The sequence below is a fragment of the Esox lucius genome, chromosome 10 (genome assembly GCF_011004845.1).
Source record: "Esox lucius isolate fEsoLuc1 chromosome 10, fEsoLuc1.pri, whole genome shotgun sequence".
In the NCBI taxonomy this organism is placed as follows: Eukaryota; Metazoa; Chordata; class Actinopteri; order Esociformes; family Esocidae; genus Esox; species Esox lucius.
In genome coordinates, this window is record NC_047578.1 from 22,609,244 (window position 1) to 22,633,326 (window position 24,083).

The 24,083-nt window shown below is 44.8% G+C and overlaps 1 protein-coding gene across 6 annotated transcripts; it reads left to right on the plus strand.

Moving 5' to 3' along the window:
• The first annotated feature begins 1,917 nt into the window (after positions 1-1,917).
• Positions 1,918-24,083, plus strand: ago4 (argonaute RISC component 4). Of its 6 annotated transcripts, none has more exons than XM_010900259.5 (17): positions 1,918-2,125; positions 5,852-6,035; positions 6,297-6,417; positions 6,697-6,875; positions 7,464-7,600; positions 7,713-7,865; positions 8,608-8,695; positions 8,857-9,004; positions 9,389-9,508; positions 9,862-10,023; positions 13,222-13,370; positions 13,570-13,754; positions 14,163-14,322; positions 15,381-15,696; positions 16,414-16,548; positions 22,670-22,971; positions 23,488-24,083. In XM_010900259.5, exons 1-17 carry the CDS (start codon positions 2,107-2,109, stop codon positions 23,594-23,596), a joined length of 2,667 nt encoding a protein of 888 aa, XP_010898561.1. In that variant the 5' UTR covers positions 1,918-2,106; the 3' UTR covers positions 23,597-24,083. The 6 variants fall into 6 exon arrangements, with proteins under 6 accessions (XP_010898561.1, XP_010898563.1, XP_010898564.1 ...); XM_010900261.5 differs by having other exon boundaries at positions 13,237-13,370; XM_010900262.5 differs by having other exon boundaries at positions 7,713-7,847.

Here is a 24,083-nt window from a genome sequence, read left to right on the forward strand (position 1 = left end):
GAGGGAAAGCATTTGATTGGTAAATATACGTAACACAGCTGACCGACATGTCCGCCTCTCCAAGTCTACTGATGGAGGTAATAGGTGGTACTATTCATCGTTCGTTCGTCCTTTGGACATTTTAATTTAAAATGTACTTTGAATTTCTATTTAATGTCCCCTATGTTACCTAGTATCTTAATCCAATTTGGCTCATTTTACACTTTCATAGGCAATGTACAAAAAAAATTCGATGCCAATAAAGGCCCTTAGAATTGGTAGATGGACTCTAAGACCTTATGATAATGGACTACCACCATTTTAATGTAGTCAACTAGGTGGGACTCCCAACTTTATTGGCTGGTCTTTCCTGACTAACCAACTGAATTCCTGTTCAACCGGGTGGGATCAGTCGAGTGGGATCAGTCATTCAGAAGGAAATTGGAACTCGCTGAGAAGATGATTGTACAATATAGGGACCCATTCCTCTGTCCAACCCCAATCAAACAGGGGTTTCGCAAATGAAACGTTTTAATTGGGGGAAAAACATGTTTGTTTTTGCAACAGAGTAAATTATTATTTTAAATACTATTCAACCTGAAGTAAGCGCTATTGAGTTTCATTTCGTTCGTAAACAGAAGTAGGTCATTCGATTCACTTTCAACATGTTCGTAAATTACTGAGAAGTCAGATCAAGTTTTGGTCGAAACGAACGTCTTCATCTCAATATCGTCCATCCGGAGTGAAGTTCAATCTTCCATACCCTACTATTCTTCAATGACACCATTCACAAAATGCAACTCCAATTTTTAAACGAAACGGAAGTCAACGATTTATACATACAATTAAAGTGCGTTTGGAGTGGTCTGTTGGAAAATGTAGACATAGACTATACATTTCGCCGAATAACATCTCTGGAGATTCGGGTCCCAAATGAACATTAAATTAATACACCCCAGGAATGGAAAGGGGTGCCTTCCGTTCGCTGTGACGTTGGCTACCTTGCGGAACAATTACAGATTTGGCCAGTTCGATGTGTGTACCTATTGTCGTATAGCCTATATAAATGGGACTGGTGTCTTTTGGATCTCACAACCCCCATTTTTAGGGGTTTATTAATCCCAAACAGAACAAACAAACCAAACAAAATCCTTTAGTTACAAATACGTTTATTTTGTCAACACGTTTATTTGGTTCTGTATTAATACACCCGTGAATGCACATGTCCCCCTAAAACACCTTTGTCCAACATCTCTCCTAATGTCTTGTCAATAGAATTAAACAGAGTTTGATACAAAACAATGGATTTGGTTTTGTCCAATAGAAAATCAGTTTAACAAAATGTCCATGTCTGTTTTTTTCTGTTTACTTCTGCCTAAAAACGTTTAGCATCTTAACACACATAATGAACACACAACTAACCTAGTTTTTCCCGTACAATACCGCTGTGGTTTAATGGAATGTTTCACTAGTACCGAACGCACTTCAAGACCAATAATTATGTAATCTCTTTTAAAACTTAGTGGTGACAGTCTAAAATGTGTTTCACTGCAATATGCCTTTCAACCAATTGAATTCAACCAGTTGGCTAATTCAACCAGTTGGCAAATATAAAACGAATAATTACTTGTTATATAGGGTAACACAAACATACGTTTGGTGAGGAAATCTAGCAGGATTATTTGGAGGTACAATATTACATTTATACTGACTATTGCTGAATACTAAACAGCCAGATAAGTAGCTACAAAGAATAAAAAAGTATACTACCACTACCATCACCACCACCACCACCACCACTACTACCACTTCTACTACTACTACTACTACTACTACTACTACTACTACTACTAACCGTTTTACCAGTACTGCTGTCAAGTCTTTCACTCTGCGCAAGCGCAGAATATATTTATATGCACCTCCTCGCGCATGCTCATTTCCAAATCCACAGGATCTGCTTTAAATCACTCAGAAGACAACGCATCCACCAGAGCAGAAGAGCGGACATCTACGCATTAAATTCCCTTTCTTAAATTAGCCCCCCTCAGCTTCGCGATACCGCCCCCAATTTCAGTGTCGGTACGGAGCCGCCAGGCCGGGACAGAGACGGAGAGAGAGCCCTCGGCCATGGAAGCGCTCGGACCCGGTAAGAAGATATGAGAAGCCCGTTTGGGGAGTGTGTGGCTATGCATTGCTTCACTGGGGGCCGTGGTTGTAACTAGGCCTCGTCGACAGAGGAAAACAAACGAGCACGTTAGGCCTAACGGGTGTAGCCTATTAATACAACAGATATACGGGTCTGTATGTGACTTCCACTACATGATACGCAAATTGTATCTAAGAAATAACGAGGGATATTGTTTTGGTTGATCTCGGCTGCTAGTTTTCTATCTGAAGCCCGCAGCTCGAGACGAGGGCTGGACGGCATTGTGTGTGTATATATATGTGGGGTGGGATTTAACCAAGACCTTCCTTCCGTGTCGTGTGTTTACGATGTCTGTGTTGTTATCGGCTATCGTTTCATCATCGATCCCATTATTTATTCAGCCTCCTGATACATTATTTTTAACGATTTCACTTATACTACATGTATACTTTCAACCAATATCTTAAAAAAATTGTAATTCGAACTACGCTTAGGATAACTGCAATCCACTAAGGTAGGGAAGAAGAGAGAGCCGGTGTCTCTCCATATGGATTCCTTTCAACCTATAGTAGAAAGCAATGAATACGTAGGTGGCGTGAAAATGTATTTTTTTTTTTTACCTGGTTCAACGTTTTTGCCGTTATTTTAATGCGTCTTGTCTGTTGATTATGCTTCATAGAATCTGTCTGTACTCAGTGGTTCGCGCGCCACGGTCGCCTGGCAGGCGGTTCCTGTAAGGAAATTATCATCATACGCTCGTGCATGGAATGGACGCATAGAATTGTAGCCTGTCTTTTCACTGGCTCGCTCACTACTACTAATCAATCGAACTTGCAAGCGAGCTCCATATTCCGTGTAGATAATATTACAACAAAGCCATTTTCCCTGTGATGATTGACCCATACGTTCTGGACATCTCACCAGATATTCCAATAGGCATTTGACAGTTTATTAATATTCATGAGTCGTCCACACCTGGCTGTAATGTTATTTTGGTGTGAATTCACCAGTCTTTTAACCTGTAAGTGTATACACCTTGTCTTGATAACATACTCTTCATACCTACTCTTTAATTTGGTCATTGCTATGCCTAGGTTTTGTCACTTTTGGTGTAATGGATGCACCCAGTCATCCCTAATAGCAGAACATTTATCCATAAGCAAATTCAATGGACTAATTTGCATTTCAGGGTATTCTTGAAAGCTTCACTGGGTGACTTTCCTTCCTGTTAATTTAATGCCACAAGTTTAGTATGGAATCTCTTTGGATTTTTGTTAACAAGTGGTATTCAGCTCAGTTCACTATGCCACATTTTTTTCAAAGATGGACTTTCTAGAAATCATTGAAACGCAGTACACCCAAATAACTTTCCCTGACCTTTTTAGCTTTTCACCTTTTCAGCGTTATCATCCAGTGTCACATGCAAAAGCATGTTTTGGTTGAAAATGAAATTATCCCTTTAGGAGAAATCCGTTTTGCCTGAGAACGTTTCATAAAAAAACGGGACATGACCAAAGCACAAGATGTCGTCTAGGGTTAGTACATAAACAAAAAAAGATGCATTGCCTTGCACAGTTCAGCTGGATCGCCCCTAAATGATGAGGACAGCAGGTATGTGTTCAGGGCTACGCTAACCCTAGTTGACCCATAACTAGCCTCATTATATGGATCTGAGCAGATAACCGTATGGTACATTTATAGCCTAGATGGCTAGTTTCTGGTGTCTTGTTGCTGTAGACGACTGGTGTGCCACAGGAGCATTCAGTGGACTCGCCAGTGGCCCCACATTATTCTCCCCTGTCCAGGTTACCGCTTGTCTCTCACGCACAGCCACTGTTGTTAATGACTCATCAGCCCGGTAGGTCTCTTCTGCAGGTTAAGCCTCACTCTCATTCCAAACATACTTCAAGCTCTAGCCCCTAATTGACCAAACAATGACCTCTTATCTGAGCCGGGCTTCCTACTTATCGCACCAGCATAAAAGCATGGATGAGTTATGTTATGTGCCTGTATCTTGACCTGTGGCCTACAGTGGTTTAGCCTGTAAATTAAAAGTAGAGCTGTGATATAGGGTGAAAAATGCATATTGTGATAATGATAAATCCAGTGTGTTTCTAACCGGAATGTGCACTGATTAAAAAAAATAAACAAAGTAAATCAAATTACAATTTTTTTTTGCTGCTGTCAATAGTGCTATTAATATTCAGGTTTAATGCATGTTGTCCTTTGGCACATGAGAACCACGGTAACCATTTGGCTTCACTTTGAGACATTTGGCTTCACTTTCGCTCACCTCGCGCCCCACGTGCGACGCAGTCGTATGGGCGAGCTCGACCGGGCACAATTCAAAGTGTTCTCCGGCGTACACGCGACAGAGAGGGGAAGGGTCCAGGCATTCCACACACCGACACGCTGACAACCCCTCTTAAACCTTGTCGACCGCCCTGAGATGGCAGCTGAGGGAGATATATATAGAGCAGGGTCTGTTTTTGGTGAGAGTGGGTGAGTCGGGCCACCCAACCTGACCATGTTACACGCTGGGATCCCTCTCTCTGAGACACACCTACACACATGTCTGTCTGGGGCTGTTATCGTTGTCCCCCAATGCAGGAGCTTCGGGGAAGGGTGGAGGCATGCAGGAAGTGTGCTTTTAGGAAGCGCATGGAGGGTCCTGATTGCCCCCCCCCCCCCCCCCACCACGCTTCACTTGCTAACTGGAGCGTGGTGCTGCTTCGGGTTCAGGACCCCTGCAGCCCCCTCATTTTGTCAGTTGACAAAAGCGGCATGTACCCCCCCCCCCCTCCAGGCCGCCTTCAGTCATGAGAAACGCAGGATTTGCCTTTCCCTCTTGACATGCTCTGCATCTTGAATATGTAGGCCTCGAAAAAGCCCCCCCCCCCCTCCTTTAGTATCGTTCCGCCTATTTGAGATGTTCTTTAACACTGAGGTGAATATGATGCCACGGAGAGGTGTGGTCGTGGGGGCGTCTAACTACCCAGAAACCTCCCAAATAATTGTGCTGTTGTCATTGGCCGGAAATGTCCGTTTTAGCTCTGTGCGTTAGACCCACACTGATACATGTTGGGTGCACACAAGGTGAATGGGTGCATGTATAAGACGGGGGTGGAGCGGCGGTGTGTTTGCGGTGTGTGTGTGTAACGGTAATCCCGGCCGTCTCTGCGGGCCCCCATATGGTCCCTGCTGCTGTCTGTCTCCGATGCACTGCTCTTTGTCTGGGTGGAGTGGGGCGGGGTCTGGGGCGGACCAGCGGGTAATTGATGGGGGGGGGGCTGGGCGGGGGTCATTGTCTTGTCCTCCCCTGTTGACCTATCTAGGTCGGAGGCTGGAGTTATTAATCGTCTGTTGGTTGTCGTAACCTGTTGTTGGGGAAAGTGTGCCGAAGAGGTGATTTGACCGGTTTCAGATGCGTATTGTGCAAATGAACTAATTGTACAATAGCGCCAAAAGGTCATTGCAAAAAAACATATCTGTTTTTGATGGTAGGCCCTTGTACGTTTCTGAGTGTTATGTGAAAAATGGTGTCATTCATTAAAGCACATTGTAGTAAAACATCTCGCACCACAGGCAAAAACGGGCCTTGGGTATTGGACCTGATATTTCCAGGTTGTGGTTCTCTGAATCAGTGTCTTTTGTTTGTGTCCTGACGAATGCTGTCCAGCTGGAGTGAATGTATCAACTAACAAATGTGTGTGTTTCTGTGTTTGGACCCCCCTATAGGCCCGCCTGCCCCCACCTCCCTCTTCCAGCCCCCGCGGAGACCTGGCCTGGGCACCGTGGGGAAGCCCATCCGCCTGTTGGCCAACCACTTCCAGGTGCAGATTCCCAAGATTGATGTCTATCACTACGATATTGACATCAAGCCTGAGAAACGGCCTCGGAGAGTCAACAGGTAAATCATGCGAGAGGCACGAGAGGTGGGAAAGAGGGAAGCACCTAAAGAATAGAATGTGGAAATGTAGATTTTCGCTAAGAAAGAAGGCTAACTGACCGGGACATTAAACTAATGGAAAATTGTTTAGCGAGATGGGGGGTTGGGGTGGTTATTTGAGGAATTGACTATGAATGCACTTTCATTTTGAATGTCACGTTTTATTTACATGTCATCCGCTTGAATGCGCTTTGGTAAACCGGTGATTCTCCTGTCCCACAGGGAGGTGGTGGACACCATGGTCCGGCACTTCAAGATGCAGATCTTTGGGGATCGACAACCAGGCTATGACGGGAAGAGGAACATGTACACGGCTCATCCTTTACCCATCGGGAGAGACCGCGTAAGTGGACCTACTTTCCCGAACTGTCACTGTGCTTCCGGTTCCATTCTGTGTTCCCTGGCTAACGGTCAATTTGTATCTGTCAGTCGATCCAGTTCATTTGGACAACACCCCTTCTACTAGGAATTATTCCTGATACATTACGGAGCCAATTAAACTATTTGCCCATAACATTTAGATGTCTGGTTAATAGAATTCACTTTTTTATTTTGTATTGTTTGTAGCTTCCCTCGCCTTTAAACTGTTCTGACTCCCTTGTCTATCTTTGTCTCGGCCCAGGTGGATTTGGAGGTGACTCTGCCAGGGGAAGGCAAGGACCAGACCTTCAAAGTGTCTCTTCAGTGGGTGTCTGTGGTGAGCCTACAGATGCTCCTGGAGGCCCTGTCAGGCCACAACGAGGTCCCAGAGGACTCTGTTCAGGCTTTGGACGTCATCACCCGGCATCTGCCTTCTATGAGGTACGCATGGTTCAGAGCTCTGTACACTGTAGATTCAACAATGCATCAGCAATGAATCAGAATTGTCTGTAATATGAATTCATGAACACGAATGCTTTTTGGTCTAAACTTAAAGGTCAAGCATAGTATCATTGCAAAACTCTATTTTTATGCTTCATGGATTGAGGTAGTGGTGAAATAGTGTGTGCGCTGAGAGTCCTGGGATGGATAAAAACTTGTGCTATGCTGCATTTTTCCTTGATTTCCCTGAAATCATTAGGGAATAAGCTGAAAAACCAGTTTCCAGAATTATACAGCTCTAGAAATGAAAGAACCTGCCTCCCAATATTCTGCAACACTTAAATCCTACCTCTGCATAAGTACAAATTGTTCACTGCATCGTTGGTCAGTACCTTAAGTAAATTAGCCCAAACACACTGGTGCCTACTTCTGTGTAGGTGCTGAATAAGAAGGATTCCCAGAGGGAACTTGGGTTGTGTAATTCTAAGGTGCTCTCACTGTATTCACTTGTCTGGCATCTTGAGCTCCATAGTGACGCCTCTCGCTGCCTCTGTTCTCTAACCTCCACATGAATGTGGACGTCTTCAGGTACACCCCAGTGGGGCGTTCTTTCTTCTCTCCACCGGAGGGCTACTACCACCCGCTGGGCGGAGGGAGGGAGGTGTGGTTCGGCTTCCATCAGTCGGTCCGTCCCGCCATGTGGAACATGATGCTCAACATCGACGGTAGGTGGCCATGCCTGTATCCTGGGTCAGCTTTAATCATCGTCTGGCTCAAAGCTGACAATTGTCGGCTGACGATAGTTTGACAGACCGTACATTCTTCTTCCCACCATAGTCTCTGCCACGGCATTCTATCGCGCCCAGCCTGTGATTGAGTTCATGTGCGAGGTGCTGGACATCCAGAACATCAACGAGCAGACCAAGCCACTCACCGACTCCCAACGCGTCAAGTTCACCAAGGAGATCCGAGGTGGGTGGGGACCTGCAGGTCAGACCAATGTTTTTACCATGCTTCTACACACCACGGTTGCATCCAAAATGGACGCCCTATTCCATCTATAGTGCCCTTCTTTTGGGACCTGATCAAATGCAGTGCACTACATAGGGAATGGGGTGCCATTTGGGAGTTACACCGCACCTTTTTAGACAGCACCTACCCAGAGAACTGTACAATACCTCGGAGTACCTCAAGGTCAAGTGTCAAATGAATTCCAAAACAGGAAGTGGATAAAGAATTCAGTTTGAGGATTGTGAAGCTTCCTCTTGGGTCAATATGGATCTGTTTTCTCAACACATTACCCGTGATTACTCTTGAATTGGCATTTTCATCTATGTGAATTGAAATGGAATTGACACTCGTCCCTACGATACACCGGCGTAACCTGCACTAGGCCTGACTTCAGCTTACTGTAACTTGTAAAGTCATTCACTTCTGTTGCTGTCATTTCTGCAACGTTTTACTGTTCATGTCGAGTCAGGCCACATGAGAAAGCAATCTGTCGCTTCATCTCAGAGCAAAACCACAGTCTTGCTCAAGAGACAAAAAAAAGGCAGTCACTCATCAACTGTCAAAATACATGCTAGAAAATTTTGCGTTTGCCCCCTTTTAAGACCTGTAATGTCTGTTTTAAACTCCACTTGTTATTTCTTCCCCCTTTTTTTTTTATTCCTCTGGACCGATTTGTGATATGCTCTTCTGGGTGTTTCCATGTCTATTCGTTCCATCTTAGGTCTTAAAGTCGAGGTCACGCACTGTGGTCAGATGAAAAGGAAGTACCGTGTGTGTAATGTCACTCGGCGCCCAGCCAGCCACCAAACGTAAGTCCCACATCAGTCTGTGGCGTGTTAAGCATGTCTGCGCTACAAAAATTCCACTGAATTATTTTTCTGTTGAAATGGTATTGTGTGGACGTGAAATGAAAGACGTCCCTCTGTCGTTAACACGGCGTATTGTGTTTTCCCCATCTGCCATTTTGCAGGTTCCCTTTACAGCTGGAGAACGGCCAGGCCATGGAGTGTACAGTGGCTCAGTACTTCAAGCAGAAGTACAGTCTCCAGCTTAAGTACCCTCATCTGCCCTGCCTGCAAGTGGGGCAGGAACAGAAGCACACATACCTACCCTTGGAGGTGAGATGGGTCAAAACCACTAAGACACAAACACTCACAGCTTTAATTGAACCACATTGTGCTCTTAAGAGTCTGTCTCGTTATGAGCAATGGTTTCCTCACAACGGTCTCCCTAGCCTTTGTGGCTATGACGAAATTGCCTTAAGGCCAACGCTGATGCCGTCCATCCTGCCGTTTTCAACAACGATGTTGAGGACAAGGGCAAGGTTATTGCTGCTGCAGGCCTGTGTAACCGCTTAATCATGCGCATAATGGAAGACAACCGTCAGGGGGAACCCGGGCTTAGTTTCCCCCATCTCTTAACTGCTGTGTTGTAAATTAAGTAGTGTTTTTCTGTGTTATTTTTTCCCCTGTATTTTCAGTAGCTTTTATTTTCCCTCACAGGTTTGTAACATCGTGGCAGGGCAGCGATGCATCAAGAAGCTGACCGACAACCAGACCTCCACCATGATCAAAGCCACAGCACGCTCGGCACCTGACCGGCAGGAAGAGATCAGTCGACTGGTGAGTGACTACTGGCCATTTGACCGGAGGGGGAGGCATGAACTGCAACGGTAGTGGTTGTCCGGACCTTATTCCTCAGGCCTGACCCACTTTTCTAAAGAAGTGGGTTTGCCCGGGACGGTCCGCGATCTTTAAACACTGACATCTTTTATCTGCTTTGAACCCCCCAAACCCCCATTTAATCTAGCCTGGGTTACAGTTAATTATTTTGTAAAAAGGGCTTTGCAATCACACTCAATTAATTGGATGTTCTGGTACTGATTTTGGTGACTGTCCGATGAGGTAAAAATCAATTGTGTATTCACAACTCTGGAAATATTCTGGACAGTAGAACTCTTTTCTAACCCCCCCAGGTTAAAAGCAACAGCATGGTTGGCGGTCCTGACCCCTACCTGAAAGAGTTTGGCATTGTGGTACACAACGACATGACCGAGGTGACAGGACGTGTCCTCCCAGCCCCCATGCTGCAGTATGGGGGCCGGGTTAGTACCGACACCGGGCGGGACTGTGGCAGGGTGAGTACTGGGGGTGCCGGGCCGGGGTGTGTGTTAGGGGTGTGACAGTACAGTGGGCCCACAGTTCGGTAAGTATGGTGGTTTGTGGGTCATGGTTACGGTACGGTTTTGGTATGAATGATGTCATCATGTTAGTGTTTCCACTAAAGTAGCCGACTGTGGCAAAGAAATGCGTGTAGACAGTACTTTCTTACACTCGTCATCATATTGAACGCTGAATCCAATTTTTTGTTTGTTTGCCCTCCCCTCATGGGGCCAGGGTGTCCGTGGGTCCTTAAGTCTTAAGGACTTTTATTTCGATTAATTTAATGTCTCATTCTTATTTACTCTTTAAAAATGTAAGTACTGTTAGCATTGTGAAGGGGTGACGCAAAAAATTATGTGGTTTGTGAACACATCTGGTTGTCATGATGTGGATGGCTAGCTAGTACCAAGCTAGGTAATTTAGCTAGCTACATAGTGGACATTGGCTGTTAAACTTCCCACAGGTACCATGGGAAAAGGCAAATTTAATCAGAAGTTGTTGGACACCAGCAACTTTACTTAGAAAGGGAAAGAAAACAAATTCCCCTGTGTGTTTTGCAGAAGTATTTCAAACGTGGCACTTTTATGGGAATTCAATCTGTGGAATCCCATATGAAGTGTGAGACACTAGAACGCTGCGATTAGCCGCCAACAAACGCACAGCATTTCTCAGTTGTTTGGTCGTATCACAGATGACAGTCCCGAGAAGTACAGCTAGTAATGTTATTGTTAGCAGTAGGCTTACTGCTCTATCAACAGTGGGTCCTTCAGTCGAATTGCTGTCCTTATGTATTTTTTGCGTGGTGTAGTTGTGAAATTGGTCTTAAATTGAATTTGTAGTGGGATTAAAGTCTTAAGTGTTACATTTAACTTGCTGAAACCTGCAGATACTCTGTGGGGCGCCTTTAGGGAGGTTTCCTACTGAGATGTCATTGCAAATTGTCTATTGGTGGTTTAAAGGGGAGGGGGTTGTGGCCATTGCTGTGGAGTAAAGTTTGTCAGCCCTCAATTTGCCTGCCTTACCTGTTCACAAGCTGCTTGTCTGGTTCTGTGGATCTGAATCTACAACGTGTGTGTGGTGTGTGTGGTCTTCAAGCAGAATATAAGCATGTTTAAGAAATTATAGGAAAATGGCCGGCATATCATAACACCATGGATCACGTGTACGTATTGTAGAGTTGTATCGAACGGTTCAATAACATACAGTGTAACATTGCATCCCAGGTGTGTCGCTAAAGGGTGTGTCGCTAAAGGGTGTGTCGCTAAAGGGTGTGTCGCTAAAGGGTGTGTCGCTAAAGGGTGTGTCGCTAAAGGGTGTGTCGCTAAAGGGTGTGTCGCTAAAGGGTGTGTCGCTAAAGGGTGTGTCGCTAAAGGGTGTGTCGCTAAAGGGTGTGTCGCTAAAGGGTCAGCCGGGGTGGAAGAGGGTGAGAGTCGAACGCCACACAGCACATTTCAGTAATTTCAATGAACTGTCTCCGATCTCTGAGGGACAGTTATTATAGCAGAATATAAAGCAGGCAGTCTAAGTGCAGATTGGGGGATGCTGTCGTGTATATGAGACCGTATACCACGGGCAGGACTCGACAATAACCATGACCAAGTTTCAGACCTGCTGACCCCGCTGGGCCAATTGCAAAGTATTTGACGTTGAGCCCTGACTGGTATAAACCAGTTACCAAACTGCATTGGTAACTGGTTTATGGCAAGCAGGGCTGTCGTCAGGAATCCTGGCCCCCCCGAAAATATATATGCTTGGGCCCCATCACTAATGCACAACATTGATAGAATTTCATTCAAAGAGCCCTGCAAAACCATGGCCCTGTGAATCACTTCCACCTTTCCCAGCATTAGCTAAGCCCCTAATGGCCAGTATGCTTTTCTTAATTTAACCCGTAGCTTTTGTTTATTGACCCTATACCGCATTCCCTTGAGGTGCCTTTTGGCTATTTCATCCAGTTAACAGCATAAATAGAACAGTTCAAATGAATGTTTTCTAATGGGTCCCAAATGGACTGTAAAACCATATGTTCCATATGGGGCTGTACTCTGCTTGAAATTATGCATTAGCTAAACATTTGGTTGTAGGAAATAATTTTAATAGAGACAGTGCTAGAGGTTTTGGCCCAGTATCGCTGTGCTATATGCATTTTATGAGGCTCATTTACAGTCTCTTCTTGAGTGGTTTGGACTGTGGCCTGCTGGGTAATAGTCTTATCGTCATCCCGTGTCGACTGAAATGTGGACTGATTGCTTTTCTCATAGCAGTAACTACCTGTTTGTACAACCAGCACATCCTTCAGCCATTTTAATTCTTCTGGTCACATTAGTCTGTTATGGGTTTGCAATGAGAAATTATACAGTCGACTTGTCTTGTCACTCAGTCACTGCCTTTATCATGTGACTGTTTTATGTGTTGCTGTAATGAAAGTAGAACATTTTATTATTCACTTAACTGATTATAATCAATTGCTGTTTTGGTAAAGCACATCTGTGAAATATTTGAATCACAATATAATGTATTCATTGTGATCCAAAGCTGAATAATCAACCCTATTTTCAGGTTTTTTTCCATAACTGCACAGTTTTCTAGCTGGAGAACATATATCTCATATTTTCCTATATCAATCCATTATTACCTCCACACAATGCAGTCTAAAGCAGAGGCATAATTGGCACTGAACACTTGAAAATCTGTATTCTTAGTGATTGGATCCGACCTGGGCCTGTATCCACAATGTTTTTTTAACTAATTTATTGTCTGCAAGGCTCAACAGATCCTAGCACTGGAGGCTTTGTGGATATTGCCTCATGCTTTAGTAATGATGGTTGAATTGCACATCACACCCAAGCGTGTATCCACTTAACACGTTGTGGTAGTCTGCACTGTTATTCCAGGGTTCAGTGTTTTTTCACCTGCCCGCATTATAGAAATTCAATTCTTATATTGTACCTGGGTAACTGTCTTTTCAGTGAATCTACATTCTGCCAAACTGAAGGGTAAATAGAGGTTACATTTTCTTCCCTGTTGCGATGCCGCTTGGTGGCGTTTGAATGGGTTGAACTGTGTGTGTGGCGCTAGCCGTGGCGTTGCCCCCAACTACAGATCCAAGTCCAGGTTGGGAGTTGTATCTGCTGTGTCGGCTTGTTAAACCGGGGGGTTCACTAAGAGTGTAGGGACTCTCTCCGCAGAATAAGACCGTGGCCACGCCCAACCAGGGCGTGTGGGACATGCGGGGGAAGCAGTTCTATGCCGGGATAGAGATTAAAGTGTGGGCCGTGGCCTGCTTCGCCCCTCAGAAACAGTGTCGCGAGGACTTGCTCAAGTGAGTTTCTTACCATTCAAACTCAGCGCTATACTTTTTTTGTTAGTATTTGTTATACATACTTTTTAGTGTCCTATATTCTTCATACAAGGCAAAATAAATCTAAGTGTCTACAATTTTATCTCCTAATGAGATCCCTATGTGAGGGTTCTGGTTGTAGACAAATACCACGGATAGACATTGTTCATGTTTTTTCCAGGAGCTTCACAGACCAGCTAAGGAAGATCTCGAAAGACGCGGGGATGCCCATCCAGGGCCAGCCGTGTTTCTGTAAATACGCTCAGGGGGCGGACAGCGTGGAGCCCATGTTCAAACACCTCAAGATGTCCTATGTGGGGCTCCAGCTCATTGTGGTCATTCTGCCCGGAAAAACCCCAGTCTACGGTACCAATCAAGCCTCATACAACTGAGTCATTATTTAACGTAAAATTGCATTGAGAATTTGAAGGTTTTTGAATTGCATCAAGGGAGAACCCCGCCCGAACTGTTAAACTAGGACAATTATCGCATGATTATCCATCCACAATCTCCTATCTGGAAAGTCCCTCCATTCAAAAGACTAACTGTTTAAGAAGACAGCTGACTGTAGCATATTGGAACAAAGCCTTCAGTCCTCCTCCCCCACCTGTCTCAGACACTCATTTGTTATACATGAACATTATAATGTTTGGGTTTGTGACAGGTCTTATGTCCTGGGAAATGGGGTGATCATGTGGCTGGGGCTAGCAACTGTTCGCCTTACGTGTGTGTGTTGGGTGTCTGACGTTGCGTGTTCCTGTCGTCCATCCACAGCGGAAGTAAAGCGGGTGGGAGACACCCTCCTGGGCATGGCCACTCAGTGTGTCCAGGTGAAGAACGTGGTGAAGACATCCCCCCAGACCCTCTCCAATCTCTGCCTCAAGATCAACGCTAAGCTGGGCGGGATCAACAATGTCCTGGTTCCCCATCAGAGGTTAGCGCGTGTTTGCGTGCTTATGCATTTGCAATGCGTTTAAAAAATATTATATTCTTAGTGGAAGTAACAAACAACGTCTGTGCTCTGCTTGAATTACAGTTGTCCCTATTGTTTGCATATAACTTCTCTAGCCACCATGACTGCCTTATGCCATTGTATATTCAAGTAGCCTACCTTATGCATTTGGTTGAATTTGGGAATAATTTAATAGAGACACAATTATTTGGTTGTGGCTAACCATCCATCGGGAAATCTAATGTTTACACCTGAACCCCATTTTAGGCTGAACCCCACATTTCAGCCTAAACATCGCAGGACAATTCCTTGACACGCTGTGAGTCAGTGTGTGAGTCAGTGGGTTAAGTGCCTGCACACCCTGTAGCTGTCCAGATAAGAGGTAGCTGGGACAATAATGTTAGGAAACTTCAGCTATTCTGATGGAAGTCTATTCTGATAATAACCTTCTAAATTAGGAAAACCGATTAGTAGCCTACCAGGGCAGAGAGGAAAAAAGATTTGGAGGTAATGGAAGCGGAATAAAGAAAGGAAGAATGTAAATGAGATGAAGTGTGAATTGGAAGAGGAGGGAATAGGAAGAAAGGAAAGAAGAGATGGAGGAAACGGAGGAGGGCATCTAGCTACCTGCATGTGCCTCTCCCTCAATGAGCTGAACTATAGGAATAGTGTCCCCCCCCCCCTTCCCCACGCTGTGTGTGTGTGTGTGTGTGTGTGTGTGTGTGTGTGTGTGTGTGTATGCGCATAATGTACTGAAATGATCTCTCTGCAAGTGTTATTTTTCTCACATTAGTCTTCCAAGCCTGTGGCATTGACACATTTGCATTAAGACAACTGATACTGATTCAGTCCAACTGGGAAGGAAAGTGCTTCGTCATCAGTTAAAGAATCGCCCCCATGGCTCTTCATCCGTATCACGTCAATTGATCGTATCAAACATGCTAATACCACATCCTGACAGCAAAGCTTCACGCACTAAACACTGCACTTTCCTTTTGCTGCCACGTCAATGCCACACGTTTTCCTTTTAACCCCCCCAGGCCCTCAGTTTTCCAACAACCAGTCATCTTCCTGGGTGCGGACGTCACCCACCCCCCGGCCGGCGATGGCAAGAAGCCCTCCATCGCGGCGGTGGTCGGCAGCATGGACGGCCACCCCAGCCGCTACTGTGCCACGGTGCGAGTGCAGACGTCACGCCAGGACCTGTCCCAGGAGCAGCTCTTCAGCCAGGAGGTCATCCAGGACCTAACCAACATGGTGCGTGAGCTGCTCATCCAGTTTTACAAGTCCACGCGCTTCAAGCCCACGCGCATCATCTACTACCGCGGTGGCGTGTCCGAGGGCCAAATGAAACAGGTGAGTGTTTGTTGTTTTGGCTCGGTACTATATTGACTGCTGAATGACATCGCAGTGCGTTTGCTCGTGTGGAGCACCCCAGCGAAACTCTGTCCCCCCCGTCTGTGTCGGACATGGGCATTGACGGTGCAATAGTGACTCAAAGTATTACCACACGCACTTTGTGCTATAGCTGGATGCCATGTGTACCACTTTGAAACACAAGCAATAGAGATTTGGGTTCAGCGTTATGGTTGAAGATCCTGTCTGGGGCTTCTGCGATTCACAAAATAATTTTTGCTCTGGAAGTGTAATGTTTGGTGTTTGCTTAATCTATAACTCAAATGATGCCTTTGTTGGCAATGAACAATGAAATTGTACTTTGATAGTGCAATTTTGGAAAGAAAGTATTTTGATGATTTGTGGCTCAGATGGGCGTATAATTGACACAGTCCAACATTGTGGACCATTTATTTTCCTTGACACTTTTACCTCCAGGTGCCAAATATTGCAGACTGCATAGCTAAGGCTGGTTCTTTGAGGTTTAAGGCTGGGTGTCTGTAAAAGCTCTTTGTGATAACCGCTGTTAAAAGGGCTTTATAAATTACATTTGAGCAATTGATTGGTTAGGATGAGTAATTGTTTGATGGCAAGTTTTAAGTGTAATGTGTACAGACTTTAAATATTTCCATCTAGTCACTGATGCCAGGACCTCACCCAAAGTGTCTCTGTGTTAAGGTGGCGTGGCCTGAGCTGATTGCCATCAGGAAGGCCTGCATCAGCTTGGAGGAAGACTACCGGCCAGGAATCACCTACATTGTTGTCCAGAAGCGCCACCACACCCGCCTCTTCTGCTCCGACAAGGCTGAGAGAGTGAGTGAGAAGCTGCGTAGGGAAAATGCCCACGGTTTGCTGGTTTTCTAGGGGAGTTCCTTATGTGGTTCAGTGATCAAAACACAGCCCTCTAGGAATTGAGGTTGTCCTCCCTGATGTACATGGTGCTGTCTGGGATCAGATTAGTCAGTAATGTCTGACCTGTCCTTTAACTCCATTGGTGAGTTTGACCTTGCCCAAGTTCCCAGGTCACAAAACGATTGCCCACGATGGCCCACATGTGCAAATAGCCCTCCAGCATGTCCAGCGTCCATACTCGCAGCCCGCATCCCCCCACTAGGGGCGGGACAATGAGAATTTCATGCTATGATTATCCTGGCCAAAATCATCCCCATTTAATAACAATCCCAATAACAATTCTGGTTTCTAGCTCAAAATGGCTGATACGGATATACTTCCATTACATGAATCTTGGAGATATGCTCCACCAGTTAAATAAAACAAGTAGTCGGGAACACTTGGTGACTGACAAGAGCTTTTTCAAGTCGCTCATCTGTGAGTCAGGGGTGAAAGTAGATTTCATACCGGTACTGACTTGTCTGTGCAGGCATGCACCTTATGTGCATTATTAGCTAACGATAGGCCTTTTTGTTGTGCTGATTATCCATAACAACGTACAATAATACATTCATAACAGCTCCCCGTTATGTTGTGAGCATCATGTATTGTACAGATCATGCAGACAGTCAATGTTATTTTGGCCCGTGTAAATTATATTCTGTTTGTCTTCTCTTGTCACTTTCAGTAGGAAAGCGTTAACAATAAAGTAAACAAAATTATATGAAGAATATCGAAGGAGATATTGATATCCTATTATTCATATTTTCTATACTTTGCAGTTTAACAGGTTGTTTCTGCATACATCCCTCGTAGCTGCATGTCTTCAACATTGTTTCAACTGGGTATTTTCCGCGTTAATGGGATGGACAGGTATTTGCATATAGCAGGAAGTGGAGACGTGGTCAGACACTTTTTTTGTAAGCTACAAAGTGTAGTGGTTTGGCTAATACTGTAGTAAAGGAACTGGAAAACTAGTTTTAATTATATCATTCTCCATCACAATGATTAACCTAAAACACTGTTGACTGTGTGTGCGGCGGTGATAAAAGTGTAGCACTGTAACTCTTGAGGGACGTTCATTTTAATTACTAGCCTACTATCAGACAGCCCACACAAACCCATTTATAGCCCTACACATGTACTATCCATAGGCCTGGTAGGCCTAATACGCCTGGATTTCACTGGGCGCTTCTGCGGTCCGTTCCGGCGCCGACCCGGCCGCCAGAGCTGATCACCGCCACTCTAGTCAATGCTTGTGATTCCACCAGAAAAGCCGCAGCGTTTCAGAAGCGTCCGGCTCTATGCTCTGCTTCCATAAAGATAGTCACCATGTCTGTTTTTGACAGAGGCCGCATCCAAGCTGCACATTTCAAACGCAAAGTAAGTACTATAAGTGAGTACAGAAAGTGAATACTTTCCTTATCAGTGGTGTTTTTGTATGTAAAGCATTGGTGGGGCACAAACCCTTTCAAAATATAGGCTACATAACTCCCTCTTGCTACTGATGTTTTTATTTAACACATCAACAGTGTGGCTCCACAAAACACTTAACGACAGAGCAGCTTGCTTCTACCAGGTGTTGTAGTACCTTCTTGTGTAATTGCTCTTCTCTCTCACACACATGTAAAATTACCACTGTCACATTTACAAACCTAAATTAGGAATGCAACCAAGCTCCGAACCAATGTGCCTACAGGGCCATAAGAGAACAGCAATGAGCTCAACACCACTGAAAGCCACAACGAAGCGGAAACAACTTTTTAGGGATACAGAACAACTGGGAGATGACTGTCGCATGCCTCCATCACCGGTGCTGTGTTGGTTACTCGTCGGCCTGGCTCGTCTGTCCCATCGTTAATGGTGGCAGCCCATTCATCCGTTTGCTTCCACATATTCTGGACATTCTCCTTGAAACGGGCGAGCGCCCTGCTAATGCCAGATGCATCGATGCTCTGTATTTGCAGAGTATTGTATAAAACATCAACTTCTGGCATAAGGAAGAAACAAAATTCCAGCAGCTGCAGAAAGGCTCAGTCCCAGAGTTTTATTGACAGGCCGTATGCCTCACTTATGGTGGCCTCATCCCATCCTGGTTGTTTGCGTATGTCCTCCATACACAGGAGCAGCGCAGCGTGGTTTTCCCAAACTACATTGACAGTTCTACTTTGTAAGTTCCATCATACAGCGGGTGGCCTTGGAGTGCATATCTGTGTTGCCTCAGTAAGTGCTGCAACATGTTTTGGAACCCCAGAGGAAAAGGTGGCAAAAGCAGTTAAATCTGCAAAAAACACCTTCAGGATTGCTCATCCTTGCTGAACAAAGTTGCTGCAAGGTCAGGTTCAGCTGGTGAGCATAGCAGTGAACAAACTGGGCATGTAGGTATGTCTCTCATTAGCATCTGTACCCCTCGGATGTTTCCACTCATTACAGCCGCACCATCATAAGTCTGAGCGATCAGCTTTTCTCCCAGCTGCAGTGGTTCCAGCACACCCTTGATGCTATTAGAGAGGCCGAGTCCAGTTTTATCTTTGACTTCCACAAACTCCTAAAACCTCTCTGTCACTATTGTCAGTCAACATGAATTGCAACGCAACCACATTTTGTGATTTACAGGAGACATCAGTCGTCTCATCTGCCTTTATGGCAACAAATGATGTCTCGTCCACTTGCTTGGCTATCTCCTCCTTGTACACTTCATACATACAGTCTAACAGTTCATTTTGTACAGTGCAAGATGTCCCTTTGAAGATGGGCTGAGCGTCATAGTGCCTCTGAAGTCTCGAATCGCCCTCACACAGTCTCGAAAATGCATCTGAATATTCCCGGATTTAGGGAGCCCACCGACTCGTCTTGCCCCCCCAGTGCGGTCTCACATTTTCCACACAGTTTATTACATGTTATGATCCGACTGAGAACGTACCTGTTTTCCTCCACCTGTTTGTTATGCTGCTCAATGGAGCGCCTGTATGCACTGTCAACTTGGGCTGTGACATTTACCCTTCCAAGTAAGCCCAATTTCACAGCATTGTCCAGATGACTCCCGCTGCTCTCATGTTTTGCAATCCTCTCCAAAAGATGTTTCAAATCTTTGTAATCCGTCCTCGACCAAGTACAATCTCCACTAAATAGCAGACATGGAAAACAGAAGAGTGCCTTCTTTTGTATGCTAACAGTTAGCCACTTTTTCTTCAAAAACCACTCCACGTTAAACCCGTGGTTACTTTTACCAGCAGTTTGAGTGATGACAATATCCCGTGGCTGATGGGCACAAAGTCGCTTTACTTCAAGTTTCTCCTCCAAATTAATGGTTTGAAACCGGTGCTCGAGTATGAAATCCACTTTATTCATTTTCTGAAGTTATCTGGCGTTTGTGAAGCTAACAAGCTAGCTACGACAATCTATACTCAATCTATACAATCTATACTATACTTTCCGATTTTAACCTTTTGTTACTTGCCTATACAGTGGGGAGAACAAGTATTTGATACACTGCCGATTTTGCAGGTTTTCCTACTTAGAAAGCATGTAGAGGTCTGTCATTTTTATCATAGGTACTCTTCAACTGTGAATGGCGGAATCTAAAACAAAAATCCAGAAAATCACATTGTATGATTTTTTTCAATAATTAATGTGCATTTTCTTGCATGACATAAGTATTTGATCACCTACCAACCAGTAAGAATTCTGGCTCTCACAGACCTGTTAGTTTTTCTTTAAGAAGCCCTCCTGTTCTCCACTCATTACCTGTATTATCTGCACCAGTTTGAACTTGTTACCTGTATGAAAGACACCTGTCCACACACTCAATCAAACAGACTCCAACCTCTCCACAATGGCCAAGAGAGCTGTATAAGGACATCAGGGATAAAATTGTAGACCTGCACCAGGCTGGGATGGGCTACAGGACAATAGGCAAGCAGCTTGATGAGAAGACAACAACTGTTGGTGAAATTATTAGAAAATGGAAGACATTCAAGATGACGGTCAATCTCCCTCGTTCTGGGGCTCCATGCAAGATCTCACCTCGTGGGTCATCAATGATTATGAGGAAGGTGAGGGATCAGCCCAGAACTACACGGCATGACCTGGTCAATGACCGGAAGAGAGCTGGAACCACATTCTCAAAGAAAACCATTAGTAACACTACGCCGCCATGGATTAAAATGGGAGAAGGTAATGTGGTGTGATGAGACCCAAATAGAGCTTTTTGGTCTAAACTCCACTCGCTGTGTTTGGAGGAAGAAGGTTGAGTACAACCCCAAGAACACCATCCCAACCGTGAAGCATGGTGGTGGAAACATCATTCTTTGGGGATGCTTTTCTGCAAAGAGGACAGGACGACTGCACCGTGTTGAGGGGAGGATGGATGGGGCCATGTATCGTGAGATCTTGGCCAACAACCTCTTTCCCTCAGTAAGAGCATTGAAGATTGGTCGTGGCTGGGTCTTCCAGCATGACAACGACCCAAAACACACAGACAGGGCTACTAAGGAGTGTGTGCAAACCTGGTCAAGGACTACAGAAAATGTATGATATCTGTAATTGCAAACAAAGGTTTCTGTATCAAAAATTAAGTTCTGCTTTTCTGATGTATCAAATACTTATGTCATGCAATAAAATGCAAATTAATTACTTAATCATACAATGTGTTTTTTCTGGATTTTATTTTAGATTCTGTCACTCACAGTTGAAGTGTACCTATGATAAAAATGACAGCCTTCTACATGCTTTGTAAGTGGGAAAACCTGCAAAATCGGCAGTGTATCAAGTACTTGTTCTCCCCACTCTGTTTTACAATTCTGGAACTATAGAAGAACCCCAAAAATCAAGGAAAAAATACAAACAAATAGAAGTTGGACATGCAAAGTAGTTTAGTTTTGTTTGTTGATCTGGCCAATACAGTTGCCTGTCAGCGCGCCGCTTCTGAAATGCAGCCGGTGTGGAATGACACCGGGTGGAGGACGGAACAAAACCTCTTCAGAGTCGGAATGCGCCGCTGAAGTGCCCAGTGTTAATCCGGCATTAATTCATACCCAAGCAATGTCCTATTCAACAAAAAAATGAACGTTTTCAAATGAGTGAGAGATGGGTGAGAGATGCCTTTATAATGCACACACCTCCTGGCTCCACATTTAGGGATGTCTTCATGGAAGTATTGGAGATTGTGAGAAATGTGAGACGGGCCAAGCTATAATATAAAATGCAGGTGCAACATCAATGGCCACTGCCAGACAGGTTTCAACAATTTAGTGGACTTAATGCAGCCTTTTTGTATTTAGCTTAATTATCCAACTAAATTAAGTTCTGATTATCCCTCATCCCTGGCATATTTCGGATCGGGTATGGCCGACTTTGGATGCCAGTCCGATTGGGGATTGATTTTCCAACAAATCTGACATATTTTGGTTGTCGGAAATAAATATCACGTATACAGTTCGGCTAGATTTTAGATTTCGTGATCCGACAAAGACATCGACCATGAGGGCACTTTCTTGGCTGACAGTGAAGCACATTCAAGTTCTTCTTAGTCGTTTATTCTCACAATTCTTCAGAAGGAGAGACTGATAATAGCCTGATGGAATAATGGGCCATTTCACGATGTAAGATTGCATTATTTCAATGGAAAGTTTGGGGAAAGGTTTATTTTATTGTAATTGACAATTCTACTATTCTCTTACCAGGCATACTTTAATTTCTGCTCATATTCTTCCATTTAATAAATATTGTTCTTGTGCATTTAAATACACATTATAATAAAATATTAGCAAAGATGGGTTTTGTTGCAATAATACAAATAAATCTCTACATTTTATATGGGTGCTCGCTAGCAGAGCCATTCAGCTCCATTGACAATACATTGCAGAGGCTGTTGAGTGGCATAGCACAATGTGAGATGAGATGTGCGCTCCAAACAAGCAGTCAGGGACACTTCAGTGACAGGCAGAGCCTTCAAGTCATTCGCGTGGGGATTATTCAGATTATGGTATTTCTCCACGATCAGTACTGACTATGTCCATCGTCCCATCCCTACCCCCCACAGGTGGGAAAGAGTGGCAATGTCCCGGCCGGGACCACGGTGGACAGCACCATCACCCACCCGTCCGAGTTTGACTTCTACCTGTGCAGCCACGCCGGCATCCAGGGCACCAGCCGGCCCTCCCACTACCACGTCCTGTGGGACGACAACTGCTTCACGGCCGACGAGCTCCAGCTGCTCACCTACCAGCTGTGCCACACCTACGTCCGTTGCACCCGCTCCGTCTCCATCCCCGCGCCGGCCTACTATGCCAGGCTGGTGGCCTTCCGGGCCCGCTACCACCTGGTGGACAAAGACCACGACAGGTACTGCAAGGGAGCACCTAAAATATAGAATCACAATATGGTGTTAAAAGATTGAGAGTTTCCCCTGCAAACAATTCAAAATGTCATTTCAGCAACATTGCTGGTTATTGTGCTTCCAAATGTTGAATAGGTCTATACATTTTTTTTGTTGTTGACTATATTGTTTATTTGAAACTATTACATGAATGATTTTCCACTAATGTTCAGAATCATTCTAAACATCAAAGTGTATTGGGAGAATTACTGGCCATTGTATATCCCAAGTGAACATCTTGGAAACTGGTGGCAGCGTCTGACACCTGTAATCTCAGATTTTAGATCTGCAACACACTCAGTATCTTGCATTTCTGCATCTACCACTCGATTGGCATGTTGATACAAATGCCTTTAGGATATCATGACTGTAATCAGAACTTTATTATGTTCTGTGTGACCATAGTCTCTCCTGGGGAATCTGTATACTTGCTGTTGTTTCTGTGCACTTGTCCCATCTGACCCTTCTCTCTGGTCTTGCAGCGCGGAGGGCAGCCACGTGTCCGGCCAGAGTAACGGCCGGGACCCCCTGGCCCTGGCTAAAGCTGTCCAAATCCACTATGACACCCAGCACACCATGTACTTCGCCTGAGCCATGTCAGCAACGGGCATACTTCGGTCTTCTCTCTCTCTTTCTTTCTTTCTTTCTCTCTCTCCAGTCTCTCTCTCGCCAGTCTCTCTCTGTCTCTCTTGCGTCTTGATCTGCACCAAAGCGGTTCGAAGCCAGTGGATTCTGCCAGTGGAGTTTTTTCTTCTCTGTTAAGGGAAAAAACCTTGCGTTCGGCGTTCCCGATCGAGCCGCCCTCTACCAGCAATCCGGCACTGAGAAACCATCGGGGTTTCCGATGCACAGAGAAAACAAAATCCACACACCTACACATGTTGAGCCATTTCTCTTTTTTTTTCTTTGCTAGTGATTTTTGGTTTTAAATGTCTTTGTTTTTTGTAAGATGCGCTGAGCAAACGGAGCGGACTGGCGTCCAATCGTCAGTGTCAGCTCTTAGCTCTCCCAGCTAAGCAGGACTGTCTACTTTTACCTCAAAGCCCCTTTGGGCGAAAATCTGTCACAAGGTCTTGGG